The sequence below is a fragment of the Muntiacus reevesi genome, chromosome 9 (assembly GCF_963930625.1).
Source record: "Muntiacus reevesi chromosome 9, mMunRee1.1, whole genome shotgun sequence".
Classification (NCBI taxonomy): Eukaryota; Metazoa; Chordata; class Mammalia; order Artiodactyla; family Cervidae; genus Muntiacus; species Muntiacus reevesi.
In genome coordinates, this window is record NC_089257.1 from 69,266,080 (window position 1) to 69,284,836 (window position 18,757).

At 46.9% G+C, this 18,757-nt stretch overlaps 1 protein-coding gene across 3 annotated transcripts in view; it reads right to left on the reverse strand.

Moving 5' to 3' along the window:
• The window catches only part of DIXDC1 (DIX domain containing 1), a 75,592-nt gene that overhangs the window by 20,685 nt on the left and 36,150 nt on the right, over nucleotides 1-18,757 (reverse strand). For 2 of the 3 annotated variants that reach the window (XM_065946175.1, XM_065946174.1), the window contains 9 exons: nucleotides 17,638-17,869; nucleotides 16,763-16,870; nucleotides 10,954-11,066; nucleotides 9,429-9,577; nucleotides 6,476-6,565; nucleotides 4,434-4,487; nucleotides 3,024-3,074; nucleotides 648-752; nucleotides 242-295 (listed from right to left, as the gene is read on the reverse strand). In XM_065946175.1, coding sequence (XP_065802247.1) covers nucleotides 242-295; nucleotides 648-752; nucleotides 3,024-3,074; nucleotides 4,434-4,487; nucleotides 6,476-6,565; nucleotides 9,429-9,577; nucleotides 10,954-11,066; nucleotides 16,763-16,870; nucleotides 17,638-17,869 — 956 coding nt within the window. Of the gene's footprint in view, nucleotides 1-241; nucleotides 296-647; nucleotides 753-3,023; nucleotides 3,075-4,433; nucleotides 4,488-6,475; nucleotides 6,566-9,428; nucleotides 9,578-10,953; nucleotides 11,067-14,031; nucleotides 14,456-16,762; nucleotides 16,871-17,637; nucleotides 17,870-18,757 lie in introns of those variants that run through there. The other variant, XM_065946176.1, reaches the window with a different exon arrangement.

Sequence of the window (18,757 nt, forward strand, 5' to 3'; positions counted from 1 at the left end):
GGATAAAGAAAAAGGCTGGTTGAACTGAAGCTTCCAGACTCCTAGCTCTGTGTTCCTTCTCCTAGCCATGCTATCGACCTTCAGGGTTAGTGAATCAAAGGAACTCAGAAAAGGAAATCCTTTTCCTTGCAGAAAGCAAGGAGGAGAACAGCGTACTGAAGTGTTCTTTGAACAACAGCAACAACAGGCTGCTCACCAAAGCTCAGGTGGAAATAATTTCCAAACTGATACACATTCTTACTTTATATTCTCCCAAGAGCCGATTCCTCTCCTCCAGCTTCCTCTGCAGATCCACCTGCAAGAAGAATAAGAAAAAATTCAATGGTGTGGAGGCATTATCTGCCAAACCAGCTAGGAAACCAGTAGGTAACTAGGGCTGATGTTGGCAGTTTACAGGATTCAGCAACAGAAAGGGCACGTCTATGGTAAAAACACACAGCCACTCTCCACATCCTCAGTGAGATAATCAGGCTGTAGAACCACAAGGCAGCCTCAGTGTCCTCAACGTTGCAGGGCTCAGAGCCAGTGTGGTACAGGCTTTCATCAGGAACAAGGAGGCTTCCTCTAAAGTGGAAAAGATCTAACAGGACTTCATACTATATCCTATTTTGAGCTCAACGGAGTCCGAGGTCACTCTTTCAACTCACGTTCTGGTTGTGCAGCTCATCTTTGTCCATATTTGCCCTCAGTAGTTCCTGTTTGAGCTGAAGGACAGATGCGTCCTGCTGAGTCAGCCTCTGCTGCAGGGCATCCTGGGGAGAAAGCACACTCACTACCTGGTTCCAGCTCATCCATCAGCCAGCTGTTACTAAACAGGAGACAAACACAGTACAGGGTCCTGCCACAAGGAGATGAGCAGAAATTTTTCTGTTCCCTTCCAGGACACTAGAATCCAAAGGAAAATCCTCTCCATTGTCCTATCAGACTGATGGAAACCCGATTTTTCCCTCTGTGCTCTACTTGCCCCTACATTCCCCTGTGTTGCCAACAGCATGATGGCCTAGGGGGAGAATAAGCGGCCTCTGGGATCAGACAGACCTAGTCTCAAATTACATGCCTACCACTTGCTTTCATGACAGTGCATGCGGGCTAAGTCGCTTCAGTCATGTTTAACTCTGTGATCCTATGGACTGTAGCTCTTCAGGCTCCTCTGTCAATGGCATTTTCCAGGCAAGACTACTGCAGTGGGTTGCCATGCCCTCTTTCAGGGGATCTTCCGACCCAGGGATCAAACCCTCGTCTCTTATGTCTCCTTCACTGGGAGGAGGGTTCTTTACCACTAGCGCCATGACAATGATCTTGGACAATGCACTCTCCTTCCTCCCTCCTTGGCTTTTGTCTTTAAATTCTTGGCCTGTAAATACTCAGTCGAGATGAGCTCTTTTGTCCCAGAGGGCTAGGGCCTATCACTGCCTGACACCCTGTTCACAAAGGAGCCCTGAATCACTCCCATCCTGCCTTCCGGAGTCCGGCCCCTGCCCAGCTTCCACTGCCTTCCACCACCTTGTCTGGACCAGGACTGGGATCCTATTTCCCTGCTCAGAAATGTTCTTAGACCGATGGTTCCTCCTCCCAGTGTCATAGGATCCTACTAGTTTTAGGCTATCTTCCTCTTAGCTGGGACCATCTTGGTTCCCACCAGGCATAGGACAAGGTGGGTTGTACACACTTACTTAAAAGGATCGGCTATGACACAATCCTCAAACCACAGTGACATCAAATGAAACTAATGAACTAGAGCTGCATCCTAGGAGATGTGCCCTGACTCTTCTCTCTTTGCAGACTACAAACAAACAGTGCAGGCTCTGGAGGATGTGGGAGTCCGTTCTTAAATATGCTGTCTGCCAGGACAGTACATGGCAAGGTGGCCTCAGATGCCTTTGGCACCAGTGGTTCACACGAATGTTTCTCCAAGTGTGCTTCATGGGACGTTAACAAGTGTTACATGAGAGAAAAAAGCGCTTCTGTGGTTAACAGTCTAATCTTCTTTAAGGCAAACCTCTTTATGGCAGACCTTCTCTGGCCCTTTAATATGCTATTATTCACTGTGACTCTTCAAGTCTGCACGGCACTTCTCAAACTTATTTGAGCATGGAATGTGCTGTTTTTTGGTATCTCAAAGGGCTACTCTGGAAGATGCTGCTGAGTTACACCCTAGTCTGGCTCATGAATGGGAGTGTAGGAAAGCAGCAGTTTAAGGGCATCCTTTTCTACTTCTGAGGTGTTATTCATTTAGCATATCTACTCCGACTGGGGTGAAATAACATGTAAGCAACATTATTAGCTAGATCACTGTTTGTATTAGCAAAAGACTAGACATAACCCAACAGATTTATCAATAGGAACTGATTAAATGAATACCATATATTTACATACTGGAATACTAAGGTCTTTATGCACTGAAATACAATGATCTCCAAGATATATTGTTAAGTGAAAGCAGCAACGTGTCAAGCTGGGTTTATAGTACGCTATTGGGGCGGGGGGGGTGCGGAAATTACATACATACATATTTGGGGATAAGTCATAAGTTGCCTCCAGGAAAGAGAACTAGGTGACTGAGGGGGCAGGGCTGGAAGGACGACTTCTCAAGGATTATCCTTTTCTACTTTTTTAATTTCAAACCATTTGAAGGTTATTAACTATTCAAACCTAAGTAAGTTACAATTTTTAAGAGTACATTCTTCTTCAGAAGTGAAGAAAACTGACAGATACTGAAACTGGAGAAAACCGTAGTAACTGATTGTTTTCACACATAGAAAAAACCAAGGTGGCAGAGAGAAGTGCCAGCACCATGAGTCACAACCGCCAGAAGTACGACTCCGCAAAGCAGAGGTATGTCCCTCCACCTGTCTCACTTCCCACCCACAAAGCCCTGTCTCTGCTGGGAGCACAGAGCCTGTGAAAGGGCCCATCGGCTGCACATAAGACAAGGCTACAGGACCCAACTGGTACCCCAGTGCCCTCAGAATGCTCTACCTTGTAGAGAATTTACTTAAAGTGTTAAATATCTTTCTTTTTACCTTTATCCCCTGTAAGTTTCTGGCTTCTTGTTTATATTTCAGCAGCTCCTTCTGCAAACCAAATATAGTTAGATCAGATGGTAGCATCTGGGTTGCTTCAGAAGCATTACCTCATTCTATCAGTAAGAACACGAAACTCAGATAACCATTCCAAGGAAAATCAACTGAGGCCTCCACTGAGGCCAAAGGCAGGTCTAGTCCAGAAAAAAGTAAAAGCTGACCCATAAAAACAAACAGGACCCACCTCATTCTCCCCTGTGGCACCCACGCTCAGCTGCCCAGTTGCCCAGTTTCAACTGTCCATAATCTTTCTGAACCAGAAAGAAGATACCATACATTCCCATAGGTTCATCATTCCTATATTTAGCAATCCTCACCAACAGGGAAACTTAATCATCAATCATAATAATCTAAATCCCTCTCCCTAAAATACATGATATTGCAATATACCTACCCCCAACCTCATGAAATAATTATCTCACTTTTAATGTCCAGAAAGGGTTATAGCATTTCTGTTCTCCAAGAGGGTATTGTTCTTTATGGACCAAACAAAAACACATTTGGCCCAATAATAAAATACTTAGTTAACTGTCCCTTACAACAGATTAAATATATGTACACGACTGTCACTAGGACAAAGATTTTAGGAGAGGAACACCCACAACTCAGACTCTACTCTCTCTTCTCCTACTGCAGTCTCTTCAAGAGTTTGGAATTAACATATCTAAAATGGGGATTCTCCACCAGGACTCCATACATGGGCTCCAAAGTTAGACCACTCAAAACTCAGGTCAGTGAGTGCTCTCATGCAAATTGCTGGGGAGAGGGTTAATGGCTTTAGTTATATACTTATGGCTTCAAAAAAGCTAAGATCCACTGATCTAAAAAAATTCTAGAAAGTATTCAGTAATTTAAAAAGACCATACTGAACTGTTGTTAATAATACTGTACATTGGAAAACTGTAAGACAGTAGATCTTAAAAGTTTCCTTTATAAGAAAAAATGTGTAAATATGTTAACTAAGCTTGCTGTGATTATTTCACGATACATACACATATTGAATCAACATGGTGTACACTCTGAAACTAATTATGTCGATTACTTTAAAAATTATTATATTGATAGTAGATCCATTATTTATTTTAATTTAAAGATAAATATGAAACATTTCAAACATATAGAAAGGTATAAGTAATAATGACATAGATACTTATCATTCCCACTGAGATTAAAAAGGTGTTACTCTTTTACCATATTTACGACATCTCTCTCTTTCAGTTAAAGGCATAATACAGATAGAGCAAAAGTATGGAGTCTGCATCTCTCCCTCCTCCCCATTACTATACTAAAGTTGGTGTGTAATATTCCCATAATTTTTTAAAAGGGTAAAATGTGTATTTCCTGACATACCTTTAGGTCTTGATTCTCCTCTATACTCTGATCCAGACGACTTTGGATTATAATCTGAATATAAGGCAAAAAGAGATGGTTATATATCTATGCTGTAAAATTCAGAGGTCATTCATCAACAGATATTTACTGAGTAGCTACCAGATGCTAACCAGGGTAGAGCAGCTACAAAGAACTGCCTTCCAGTGGATGCATATGTCCGGGGGGTGCGAGTAGCCGACTACAGATAAAGTTTAGGATGAGTTTGTGTGTGCTGTGTGCAGAAGGTTTGGGAAAGGGAAAGAGAAATGATAGGAGATGTAGTTCAAGAGAAAAATGGAGCAGGATCATGAAGGCCAGCAAGGGTAATGGAGGAACTGATGAAAAAGTTTTAGGCAAAGAGATGACAGAACAAAGTTTGCTTTGAAGTTAAGTTACTCTTGCTGTTTTAGGGAAAATGAATTAGAGGACAGGAGAGGAATCGGGAAAACCAGCAGGAGGCCACCAGAATGCTGGATGAAGGCCTGAATTAAGGCAGGACTTGTGAAAGTGGAAAAAACCTGGATGAAGATATTTTAAAAGTATACTGATAAAACTTGGTGACTAAATACTGGAGTTGGTTGTCATTTCCTTCTCCAGGGGATCTTTCCAACCCAGGGATAGAATCCGTGTCTCCTGCCTTGACAGGAGGATTCTTTCCTACTGCACCATCTGGGAAGCCCTTCAAGTATGGGTGTCAGATTTATTTTGGGTATTTCGGTACATGGATAGTGATAAGAAACAGAAACTTAAAGGACAAATAGTTTTGAGGGTGGGGAGAGAAGGGAGAGAAAGATGTTGAATTTAGGACTCACTGAAATTGAGACGCTTATGAGACATATAGTAGGGATAACAGGCAGAAGCATGTTGCTTTTACAAATGTAGAACTCCATGGAGAGAACTAAGCTAGAAATAAATATTTGAGAGGCAACCTATGAGACAGGTGGGAAGTGAATGAAGCCATGGCAGCAGGTATTGCCCAGGTGAATGGACAAGACAGAAGACAGCCCAGAGGAGAACCCTGAGGAGCAGCAACACTTAAGGTGTAGTTGTTTGAGTCACTAAGTTGTGATCAACTCATCTGTGACCCCATGGACTGTAGCCCGCCGAGGTCCTCCATCCATGGGACTTCCCAGGCAAGAGTACTGGAGCGGGGAGCCATTTCCTTCTCCAGGGGATCTTCCCAACCAGGGGTTGATTCTGCATCCCCTGCTTGGGCAGATTCTTTACCGCTAAGCCACCGGGGAAGCCCAAACCTTTAAGGGACAGGGAGAAAGAGAGAAGCTTCAAAGGGGATGTGAACTAAGAATGCCGCCTGCTGTTCATTAAAGAAAGGCAGCTGCCCAGGCAGTGAGCCTTGAGGGGACTCAGGGTGAAAACAAAGAATACCGGCATCTAGCAGGCAACTGCTGCAACAGAAGGGCACTCAGGGTGAGAAAGCATGGCATACTGGCCCCAGGCAACTGAGCTGCACATCAGAGGATGACTTCAGGGAGCCCTGACTCGTGCATCTTCTCCTACATTGAAAAGCACTAAATTCCTTGAGATAGCTTGTTTTCTTTTATTAAAAGTAATTTCTGAAGTTCTGACTACCTGGTTTTGTTGCAAAAGCTCCTATAATGTCCTGGCTTCCCCCATACCTCTTTGGAACAGTCTCTCAGAATTATCTGAGATGCTGTTTCCCAGGCTTGAGTCCTCAGTTTTGTCCACCAAATAAAACATAACCCTCAACCTCTAGATTGTGCTTTTTTTTTAGTCAACAGGGACCTGAATGTAAACTTCACGAGGCTTCATCTGTCATTCCCGTGTCTCCAGTTCTTTGAAACTGTGTCTGCACATGGTCAGCATGCAATAAATATTTGTGGAAGAAAGGAAAAACAGTCGAAAACATATGAGGAAAACCAGCAGAGTTGAAGTCAGGGAAAGGAGCATTTTCCAAGGGCACAGATAAGTGTCCAATGCTGAAAATAAATCAGATACACAAGCCAGATTATTCTGTATCCAGTCACAAAAGAGGAGCTCACCAACTGTTCCTCGGGATTGACTCCTGGTTCACAGAGGGCCAAGGGCCTCTCCTGTTCATCTTCAGGTAAGGATCCATTGAGCAGTAAGGCCTGGACAACCACAAAGGCAGAAAGAAATTTAACTCCTATCCGATGATAGAGTCTAGAGCTGGGCGGAGTAAGCTTGTCCCAAAATGAAACCACAACTGGGTTTCCTCTGGAAATGTGCCTGATAACTGTGGATCTTTAGATACTGCCAATTGCTCATCACAGATCTGTCTGTATTGCCTTGTGTCTGGCCCATGTTCAATGCCTCTTTCATCTCTCTGGACGTACCTGAATCCTCCACTCCAAGACTCCTTGGCCCCAGAAAAAAATTCTAAAAATAAACTTAATTTTAAGAAGTGACATTTCTGAACCAGAGCTGGATGTTCAAATTGAATTTTACCAGCTGGAAAGTGAACTAAATGCAGTGCAGAATTATCCTGGCTTAGAAAAGTTTATTATAAGGAATTATTTGAAAAAAAAAAAAAAAGGAATTATTTGGGATACATTTATGTATGTATGTACATACATATGTACGTATATATGTATGCATCGGCTGCATTCAACCGCTTGCAGGCTGCTAGTTCCCCAAACAGGGGTCAAACCCAAGTCCATAGGAGTCAAAGTGCTGAGTCTTAACCACTGGACCACCAGAGATGTGGGTGTATTTGATTCACTTAGCAATTCTGCATTTTTGCTCCCTAAGGCAACCTGAATAGAACAAGAAGGAAAACATATTTGCAGAGAGGTTTCCTTATTCATTTCAAGTCCTCACACTAGGCTTTGTTTTTATTAGAATATGGTGGTGAGGGGGAGGCAGATTTACTCTGAGGCTAAGGAAGCTCAAACCTCAGGGTCCCTCCCAGGCCTACTCCTCCCAGGGTTCTATATCTAACATCATAGTCATAATATGTAATCTTATTCTTAAAGAAGGCCCCCCAAGTGATACACTTTAGAACCCGGAAAACTTGGATCTACCCCTGCAGGTAGATATTAGGAGACCTATGGGCTCAGTGAAAGATTTAAACATCTATAGCCATTTTGTAGACAACTTTTTTCTCAATTCAGTCCAAAGAGAAGAGATACAGAGATTTTTATTTCAGTAAATATAACATAAATTGCATCACAAATGTTGGTATATAAAAACATTTTAAAATCCAGACACTATCAAGTCTACCAAGTACTAATTAATAAAACAATTTTAGTCAGTCTAATGGATTTGATTCTCCCATGGAGTGGTGGCAAGAGGTGTAGACAAGTGTAAGCAAGAGAGCAGGGAGCTGGGGAGGGTGACTCTGCAGAAGTCCTGACTCTAAGGGCAAAGTGTTCACAGGCTCTAATGAGGTACACTAACAAGTCAGAAATCCCAGACCTGGCTCAGCATGCGACGGGTTCATCACTGAAAGGGTTAAGGAGCCCAGTGGATGCTGTGAGCCCCATTGTATTCTGTAATGGGACTGAATTCTCATTGTGATCACGAGGCTGTGAATTAAAACTCCTCTGTTTGCGGGGAATATTAGGATGCTGACTTACTGCCTGTTGATTCTCTTCTTTTCTCTGTCTAATCTGCCATGGGATTTCTCCCAGACTGAAAAATGCAAACCAAACTGATGGTTATCTATGTTCATACAATGAAATGATCCTGAGAAAAACCTGGTTGAATGTAATCCCAAAATTCTTCATGCTTTAATCCTTCCTATTAAAAGCAAACACACACACACACACACACACACACACACACACACACAAATCCATTGCATTAATTAAACCATTCCTTACTGGACTGACAGAGAAGAGAACTAAAAGGCAGACACTTAAAAATACAGAGCAAATGGGAAAAGCGCAACAACTCTCCCTGGGAATGTTTGGGCAGTAAACATTCCTCCAACGCCTCTCTGGGCTCCTGGGGCAGACAGTGTGTAAACTGTTTTACCACTGCACCAATCCCCCGTTTTCTTTAGGACCCCTTTGTGTCCCCACCCTGTTGCTGGCTGGTTGGGAGCACGCCCTCCACCGCCTGCCGCCTGCCAGAGCCACTCACATAATGTGGGCTTTGTTTATGTGTCCATAAATATTTGACAATTCAGAAGCAGTGCAGTTCCCAGCACAAACAGAAAGGAACATTCCTGGCAATTTCAGGGTCATCAGAACACTATAAGGGCTCCCCCAAACAGGGCCAGACACACAAAGGTGGAGGACTAAGGGGGTCATTCAGGCTAGGAATTAAGTCAAGTGGGTCAGTCGGCCTCTGGGGGAGGCTTGCTGGCACAGAAGGTGCAGGAAAAACTGAAGGGCTCAGTCGCTCTTCTACCTGATCACCGTGCCTTAGCGTCCACTTACGAATGCACCAAGGGTGAGCTAAATCCCTTAGCTAGACTAAGGTGGAAACCTGTGGCATTACTGGCACTTAGAGCCCTCCTGATGGTGAATTCCTGAGAGAAAATCCTGACTCTTCACAAGACCATTCTTTGGGGGAAGCTGCCATTGCAGGTCTGTGGCTGCAAATAGGGGAGAAACCCATCCACAAAGCAGAGAGCCAGGGTGGAGGCTTGGTAGGGGAGGGTGGACACGGCTCCCGGGCCTGCAGAACTCTTAACAGCTGTGCTGTCAACAAGCATCCAGGAGGCCCATCTAAGCATATTCACATGTAAGGGATTTCACGGCTCTTCGTGTTCTACCCCCTGCATCTAAACTCAGCTCTGACCTCACAGAAAACTGAGTTCCTTTATTTTCAACTGATTCTACTGAGTTAAAAATAATAAACAATTGGTGTGGGTGTTCCCTGGCAGTCCGGGGGTTAAGTGATCCAGGTTCAATCCCTGGTCTGGAAACTAAGATCCCACAAGCCTCACGTGCATGGTCAAAAACAAATCAAAACAAAACAAAAACAACGGGTGCACCAAAGACAGTCGACGAGGGAAAGAGCTACCTGTAATCCTGATATCATTTTCTTGGCTTCCTCCATTTCTTTCTCCAAATGTTCTTGTTGTTCCAACAGCTGCTCTTCCCATGAAGTCTCCAGATAGGTCCGGGGACTGTCTGGTCTCCAGTCCCGGGGTAATGGAGAGTCTGTCTCCTCTATGAGAGGGAAGGAGGGAGAAGAGCTCATGGTGAAGAAAGCAGTTCAGGAGCAAGCCCTCACCGTCCCCGGCGTTCACAGGACTAGGTCACCTGCCTTCCGCACCTGCCCTCACTGCGCGGGCTGGACTCTCCACCAGGTGGGGGTGTGAGACAGGAGGAACTGGCCACTGGCTCCACTAATCCCAGGCTCCCGGGGAGCAAAGCTGAACCTGGTTGAGGAGGTCCACCCTCTTCAGAACCTTAAGGATTCCCTCCTGGAGAGCCCTGACAGGTGGCAGGTTTTGCTCTTTACTCTAGAACTGGCACTCCCAGGGCTCGGTCCCTCAAGCGACAAAGAGGGGAGCTGTCAGACGCAATGAAAAGGAGCTTCAGAGGGGAGACCTCAACTCAAATTCCTCTGACCATTTTGGGAGGACGGAACCCCTTTCACATATAACATTGTGTGAGTCACAAAAACAGGAAACAGACCGGTAAAAGCAAACTCTGTACAGATTGTTTCACCTCCCTCTCTCCGGTTTTATTTCCCTGTCTTTACAGTCTCTTTTTCTGATTTCATTGGTTCCTGATTTCATTGGTAAGAACGAATATTATAATAAGCCTAAGCCTGGGTTGTTGTCTGATTTCATGCAGCAACCTGTGTGCGGGACCCATGGTGCCCGGCCCAGAGCAAGCATGCGGTAAAGACCTCCCTCTCCCTCCCCAGGGTCCCTGGAGTTTCTGACTCAGTAACAAAACTAACTTTCTGGATACTGATACCAGGGCTAGATGGGGTGTGAAACAAGGAGGAATTTAATTCCAGTTTTCCTTCAGAGGACTTCGGTTTCATTATCTCTCTCACAGGCAAATAAAACTCCTAAGTCACGCACTTTGCTTCTTCCTTGCTTTCCTCTGTGTTTATCTAAGAAAAAGGAGACTGAGACAGAGGAAGGAGAAGTCTAAACAATGTAGCCCTTACATAAAACATGATGCAGACCTGCTCTCTGCTGTATATTCTCACAGACACCTCCGTTCCATATATTCCTGGCCCCAATTTAAGTTAGAGAAGTACTCAAATTACTTGCATAACACAGAAATGATAAAAACTTTTTACTTGAGCAGACTTCTGACAGTTCCAAAGTCATCTAATTTCAGAGGTGGTCAGCTGTCTACACTGCTGCAGGACATTGGACAGTTTGGACAGTGGAAGTGACAATCTGTGAAAGGATATGACATTCACTGGCTCCAAAGCATTAGAGCTCTCTAGTATGGACCCTGCATGCACAGACTATGCGTGGAGAAGGCTAGGGAGCTGACCGTAGACAGTCAGGACCCTCAAACTCTTCATGCTGAGGGCTGTTCCTTTAGCCACCCCAGGCAGGCCGAGAATGTAGTACCTGTTCTGTTCTCTACTCCTTCGGAGGGAATAATCACGAAATCCGCCTTCTCCTCAGACTGGGTTATGACGGATTCGCTCTTTGCACTGTGGATAGGACTGGGGGAAGTCAGGCTGTGACCGAAGAAAAAAGAAGAGAAACAATTATTGCGAACAGTTGTTTAGAAGCCAACTTTCTTAATTTATTCCAGAGATGGGTTCTTATTCATCTCACTCCTACTGCCTAAACACGGTGCCTGGCCCAGAGTAAGAAGAAATACTTGTTGAATGAATGATAAACTTGTTAAACGAATGAAATGAATACTGAATGACCCAGCCCCGGAAGCTTCCACAAGAAGTTGCCTTTAAGCATAATTCACTAAGAGATTTATCAAACTGTAGCATTTTAAAGAACTCCACTTTTGTTTGGCTTGGCTTTTTGTCTTTATCTTTCACTTACCACCACCACCATCTCCTCCATCATGATCCCTGGGCCCAGAGACTGATGGACTATGCATTTTAGTAGCTTTGGGAGCTGGAAGGAAAATATATTTCTAACACATTGATCTATCTATCACAGATACGTGCAATACCAGCAGAGTAATCATGGCAGATCGGCTCTGGGCTGCTCCCAAAAGCAGGGACAAGGTGGAGGGTGCCTCAAAGGGGAAAAACTGCTGGAGTGTGAACAGAGCCAGGCCGAGCAAAGGGCGGTGACGTACCAACAACGCCGGGATGTGATACAGAAAAGGGTGTGATATCTCAAAAGGGGACAAGACCTGCTAGGGGACAATAAAGGTTTACTTGATTTACTGCCAAGAGTTATTCGTATCTCTGCCACACTATTTTCAAATTGTCAGAGGGCTTCCCTGGTGGTCTAGTGGTTGGCAGTCCACCTGCCAATGCACAGGACAAGGGTTCGATCCCCGTTTGCGGAAGATTCCACATGCCCCGGAGCAACGAAGCCTGTGTGCCACAACTACTGAGCCTGTCCTCTAGATCTCAAGAGCCGCAACTGCCGAGTCCACGTGCTGCAACTACGGAAGCCCGAGCACCCTAGAGACAGTGCTCCACAACAAGAGAAGCCACAACAATGAGAAACCCAAGCACCGCAGCTAAAGAGGAGCTCCCACCCGCCGCAACCAGAGAAAGCCCGAGCAGCAGCGCAGACCCGGCACGGCAAAGCAACAAAGAAATAAATCTTTGAAAAACTGTCATCAGAAATCCTGCAACAATTCTTAAATTCTAGTATAACTACTAGCCTTGGAGGGAACGGTTTGCATTTGGGAGGAAGCAGAATTTTAAATCTCCAGAAGCAAATCTACAGGACACAATGGGAATGCGAGGTGGACACTACCATCTGAAGAGCCCTCTTTCTTTGCACCCACCTTGAGAACATCAGCGCCGAAACAATCTCAGGGGTTGTGGGGTCTGCAGGCCCAGCCCCCTCTCAGGAATTCTTTCCAAATCCATCACCCAGACAACAGTGAAAGTGTCTTGGATTCACTGACCCACTTAATGTGCCCCTGAAGTCTCCCAGGCTAATCCTCACAGCCATGATCAGGAGTTAACATTTCGTCTTCCTAGAAACCACGAAAAACAAGAGCCAAGCACAGTGGAGGCAGCCAGCGATTTCAAAAAGCTCTGAAGCAGCCTGAGGACTAGTGTCTCAACCTTCTCAGTGTCCCGGGTTTTGGGCTTTGGTGGGAATGACCTCAACCAGTAATACACTCTCATCCTTATCAGAACCATAGGGAAAAAAAAGTTGTCTTTTGCTCCTGCAAATTAAAAAAAGTGTCACTTAATGATATCTGTAAATGTACAACCCAAACAGGCAGACAGGTGGAGAAAGGCAAGAAGTGCTGTTTAGAAAAGGAGACTGCTCCAGGGAACTCTCTTATCCATCTCTCACCACATAGGCTATCTGACTTCCAGCCCAACATGAATTAGCTGCTGGGAAAGCACCAGTCTAGGGGTACCATTCACAAGAAGAATAGATTTATGCTATTCAGGCCTCAGCTTTCACCTTCTTATAGAAATGGGGATCCGAGTGCAGAAAGAGGCCTGCACCTCAGCTGCTCCTCTTTGAGAAATGGTAAGACCACACTTTCCCAGCTGACGAGGTGCTGTGGCTGACAGGTGCCCCTGCCTGCATCTAGCTGGACCACAGTGGATATGTGTGAGACGAAGGGGGTGGGGGTGGGAGGAGTGGTGTGAACCTAGGATGCGGGGAAAACTGCTTTCCTGAGAGCAGAGACGCATGCTCGGCTAGATCAGCTCAGCGGCTCCCTCCTAAGTGAGCCATCTCCCATATAAGGGCAGAAGGAGGCGGATGTCTGCATACCCAGCCCCACTGGGGGAGTGGCAGAGCGGCCAAAGAAAACAACATTTCTCTTTCTTGAATCAGGGCTGCCCGTATGGAAGCCACAGAGACATAAAACCCTGAAACTAAACGGCCGAGTCTAAAAGATAAAGGAAATCTGAGGAAGAAAAATCCTGAGGCACATGTCAGAGCATGCTGCCTTCCCCAAGGAAGACCCTCATGCAGGAGGATGGTACACAAATGTATTTTAACGCTAATTAATTACATGGCCCTGATGAGCTTAAAAAACTGTTTTATAAACAAGTAACCCCCCACTTGCCATCATAATCCTGTCAAGACAGGGAACAACTGGTTACAAATCAGGTCTGACTGATACATTCCTAATTTCCACAGGCCTAACATCTCTCCAATCTTAACTTATCAGACAAGCAGTCTCCCAGGAAAGATACCTCCAATTAAAAGTCCAATCAATTTTTAAAATCAGTACCAGGCAATAAGAGTTCTGTTCTGTCCTGAAGTGCCGGCTTCAGCAGAGACCAGGTCAAAAGCCACTCCTTCTCCCATGCCGCTTGCAGCTTCTTAAATAAACCCAGTGTATTTTACAGTGCTCATCTCAGGTCCGCAAGCAGGCTGTTCTCCCCAGTATAGCGCCCCCACTGATCCCCCGTCTGTCTCTGGCCAAGAGCATCCTCCAGTCCTGGCCCTGCTCCCAACCAAGCCCCCCCACCCCCACCCCCCCACACACACACCTCCAAAGCCGAAGTGGCTTCAGCTTACCATTTGACCTGCGTCCCGCCCATGGTCCCCCTCGTGGCTCCGGCTTCAGCAAGTCGGCTTCCCTGGGTGAAGCGGGAGGCTGAGAGTCACAGCGCTCCCCGATTCGGGCATGTCTCCCCGCGCTGGGGGTCCCCGAAGAACGACTCCCCCGCACAGGCCAACTATGAGAGCCGCTCGCCCGGGTCCCGGCAGAGAGCAGGGAAGGCAGAGAGGCAGGCGTCTCGGCCCCAGGCACGGCGATGCTCGGGGCTCCGGTGCGCGCCGTCCCGGCAGCTCAGACACTGCAGCGGCCCGGCCTCGGCGGAAACCGCCTCCCCTCGCAGGCTGCCGGCCCCCGGCAGCCGCATCCGTGGTCCCCGCGGCCGCGCGGCTCCGGGCGTGTCCCCGGGCGCAGGCATCTCAACCCATCTCCGCGCCCCGGGAGAAAAGCCCGGCCCGCGGCTCCGGCCGAGCGGTCGAGTGCCGGGGCGGGCGGCGATCCCCGCTCCGCGCCGCCTCCCGGTCCCGCCCTCCCGCGCCCTCCTCCCCCCGCTATCCGAGCTGTCACACGCGGCCGGGTAGCGCCGGGCTCCGTCCGACCCGGGCGGGCGCTCCGCGGGCCGGCCGAGCCCCCGGGGCAGAACCGGGCGGGGCTGCGGGGCCCGGAGGCAGCCCCGGGCGAGGCGGCTGAGGCGCCGCGGGGTCGGCAGAACCCCGGGAGGGCTGCGTGGTCCCCTCGTTCGGAGGAGCCCGGGACTGGCGGCCGTGCCTTCTGTCCTCTGACCCCTGTCTTCCCGGACACCGAGGTCGGGGTGGGTCTAACTCAGCTCCTCGCGGGAGGGGGTTCCCCCGGAAACCCGCTGAACGCTGGTCTCCACCGCCCTCCACCGCCCCCCACCTTCCCCTCGGGCGTTTCATATGTTCTTTTTTCCCCCCAACTAACGAGCCTTTTGCTTGGATCCTGAGAGGCTGGCGCGAGGTCTACGGGTCTGAGAAGCAACAGGCAGGCAGTCGGGCAGGGCTTTGCCAGGATGTCTGTCAAGGGGCAGGGGGAGGGGACCAGACGTAAGGGGCTATCTTCTGAACCACTGTTCTTTCCCGAGTCACATCCCCGGGGTCTCCTGGCCTTCACGGATCACTGAGACATTAGCTAGGCTTCCCCCTGAGTGCAGACTGCGGGAAGGAGCAGGGCAGAATGTCCCGGAGCCTTCTGGGGGCCAACTGAGCATCCCAAAGAGGTGAGCGAGAGGGTGGCCGAGAAGAAAACGACCGAATCAGGAAGAAGAGGAGGAGGAAAGCCAACCAACCGTTCTCTGAACGCTCTCCTAGAAAACGGTCACTGCCAGCCACTGCAGCCCGATTTCCAGCAGCCCCGAATTCACACTGTCTGGTACCCAGCCCCCAGTCTTGAGTTCTGCCAGACAGGAAGGAAGCAGGTGCTCTCAGGAAAAAAAAAAAAATCCTGACTTTTTTCTTTTTTTTTCTCTAACTCTGGCAAGCGCTATCAGTCACAGGAAAGTAAAAGGCCTGTAGCCATGCAGGAAGCAATAGATCTCATTGTACAAGGGAATATATTTTGATTCTGTACCAAGTGATAGTCCAAGCAGAAGCAAGGAAAAAGTGGTTTAGATTCTCAATAAAAGCCCATCTACCGCTTAATGGACACAAGGTTCCCTTCTGGCGTGATGCAAATCTCTCTGGATAGGGGTGATGGTTGCACAATATTAGTGAAGGTGCTACATACCACTGAATCATACACTTTAAAATGATTAATGGTTAATTTAATGTGTGAATTTTAAAAATAAAAAATCTATTAAATGTGAAAATAAAAAATCAAGCAAGGTTACCGGTATATTAAGATGATGGATGTATATTTAATTTCCAAGCAAATTAGAAAATGGCCCATCAAATTAAGGTGGAATTGTATGAAAAAAAGAAATAGGAGGAAGAAAACAAAGACACAGAAAATACATACATGTCAGACAAAGAACAATTAGGCTTAACTGGAACAGACTAATCTGGGTTGATGTAGGAAAGAAAAGGTCATAAGAGCATAAATTAAATATGATTCTGCAATGAAATTAGTAAATAAGATAACAACATCTGGGGATGTGTTTACAGGAGCATGATTTACCTAAGCCAGGAAAACAGTCTTTCTCTGCCACCATACTTGGCATTGATCAGGCTTTTATTAGAGCATTGTGTCCTGCTTTGGTCTCTGCAATTGGCTCCAAGGGATATAGACAGCCTTTGAGCTACAGTCACTCACATCGCTAGCCCATTCAAATGTGTACTAATCTGCCACAATTCCCAGTCCTACAAATGAAAGCTGGAAACATTCTTAAAGCACTAAGGCAACTCTGCTCATTTCCTCTTGCTATGAGCTTTATACGACCTTCTCAGACACAAAGACAGTGCAATGGAACTGGCTCTCATAAACACTGGCAGCTGATAAGTAAGTATCGAAAAGATCCAGCTGGGCGCTGACAGGTCCCAGTCATGCCCCCACGTGGACACAGCTAAGCACTAGCACTGGTATGTGGGAAATTCACAAACATCTCACCCTGCCCTCTTGTCAGCACAAAACCACAAAGCCTGCTGAGGGGTACCCCTTGTGGGTCACACATAAACGGAGGGAAGAGGAAAGACTTTGGTGCCTTATTGCCTGTTGCGTGGGTACCTGAAGCTGCCAACCCTTAGAACCTCCACGAACTGAGGACTGTAGTGGTGAAGAATCTGAGGTCCTGGTTACCTGGAGCAGCTGGACTCAGACGGGGACCTTTGCTGTCCTTCATACTGCTGCACCAGAGCTCGCACGCTCCAGCAGGGATTCTCAATCTCCTCATCCATGCTGCTGTTCCTAAAGTCAGAGGGCATCAACAAAGGAGAGGGTGTCAGTCCTTCGGGCCAACCCAGTAACTACTGGGAGATGCCACTCTGGGACTGCTGTGGGTAAAAAGATGGACGAGGCAAAGCCCCGGCCTTAAAGACATTTGAAATCTGGCAAGGAAGATAGAGAAACCAATAATTTCACCAATCCTTGCAATACCTCAGAGTCATGCTCCCTCTCTGACACACAACCCACGAAGCATCTCCTGCCATGACTCTCTGGGACACCCAACCTTCAGGATACACAACAGGGAGACAGACACTCAGGGGTGACTTGGGATGTTGCTCCCACACACCTCCCAGTGCAGAAAACGCACAGTGCCAAAGGAATACATTTAAAACTCTGGGCCCCAGAGAAAATAATTACATACATGATTCCTCTACATTCTGCTAAAGTCAAAATGTGCACATGTGTGCTAAGTCACTTAGTCGTGCCCGATTCTTTGTGATCCCATGGACTGCAATCTGCCAGGCTCCTCTGTCCATGGGATCCTCCAGGTAAGAATACTGGAGTGGGTTGCCATGCCCTTCTCCAAAAGTCAAAATAAACATGCCTAAAAGAAAGGCTGTTGTTGTTGTTGTTTTCTCTTTTGGAGCACCCTCTTCAACCTCCACTCCACACTCTTTTCTGCAATGTGGGCTGTTTAAAGGCGATATTTCCATCTACCGCACCATTATCATTTAAGGGAAGGAATATCAGCACAGGTCGAATTCCCATCCCCAGATTTCCATCCTTACCTCTGTCTGTATCGAAAGACATCCCGCCCAGACCGCGACATGTCATGACACACATCTGCCAGAGCAGCGGCTGCTCCCTGGGCCACAGCAGTGGCACAGTGAGGCTGGTGAGTCTGCAGGGGGGCTCCGGCATCCTGCCCTTGGCTCACTGTCCTGCTGGAGCCAGGTTTGAAATGAGCTGCCAAGGCCAGGACCAGCCTCATGATAGACTTCAGGTTGCCTTCCACGATATCTGAGGATCAGAACAGACCAAGAGCTCCTAAAAGGGAAGCAGAGTGCTGAGGACGCACTCAGTTACTATGCATCTGCTAGTGAACAGGTAAGCAAGGCAGTCAAGCTCCCTGTCCTCACAAGCCGTGTTCAACAAGGAGACCAAAGATTTAAAGCAATTACAATCAAATATAATAACATAAAGTGAAGTCGCTCAGTTGTATCCAACTCTTTGTGACCCCATGGACTGTAGTCTGCCAGGCTCCTCTGTCCATGGGATTTTCCAGGCAAGAATACTGGAGTGGGTTGCCATTCCCTTCATACAGTAGGAAAAGTACAAGATTCTTTGGGAGCTCAGAGGAGAAGCATCTGTCTAGTTTAGAGGGCTCAGGGAAGGATTCCCAGAGGAGGTGAGTTCCAAACTGAGACTTGACTGACCAATAGAGGTTCATCAGATGAGGAAAGAGAAGGAAAAAAAGTATTCCAAGAAGAGGGAAGAGCAGGCATGAAGGTCTAGACGACATTCAGTATGGGAGCCACTAGCCACGTGTAGCTGTTGAGCACTTAAAAGGTAGCGGTGGTCTTAACTGAAATGTTCTGTGAGTACACTTAGCACACACACACAAAATTGAATGAAAAATCTCACTAGATTTAGTATAAGATAAACAGCCTGGAGACAAGGACTGAGAAGATGCTAACTGAAAAAGAATTTAGAATAATGATAATAGATTTAGCATAAAAAAAATAGAATGCAAAATATCTCATTGATAGTTTTTTACGTTTATCATGTGTTGAGCTCATAATACTTTAGATATGCATACATGCATGCTAAGTCATTTCAGTCGTGTCCAACTCTTTGAGACACCGTGGGCTGTAGCCCGCCAGGCTCCTCTATCCATGGGATTCTCCA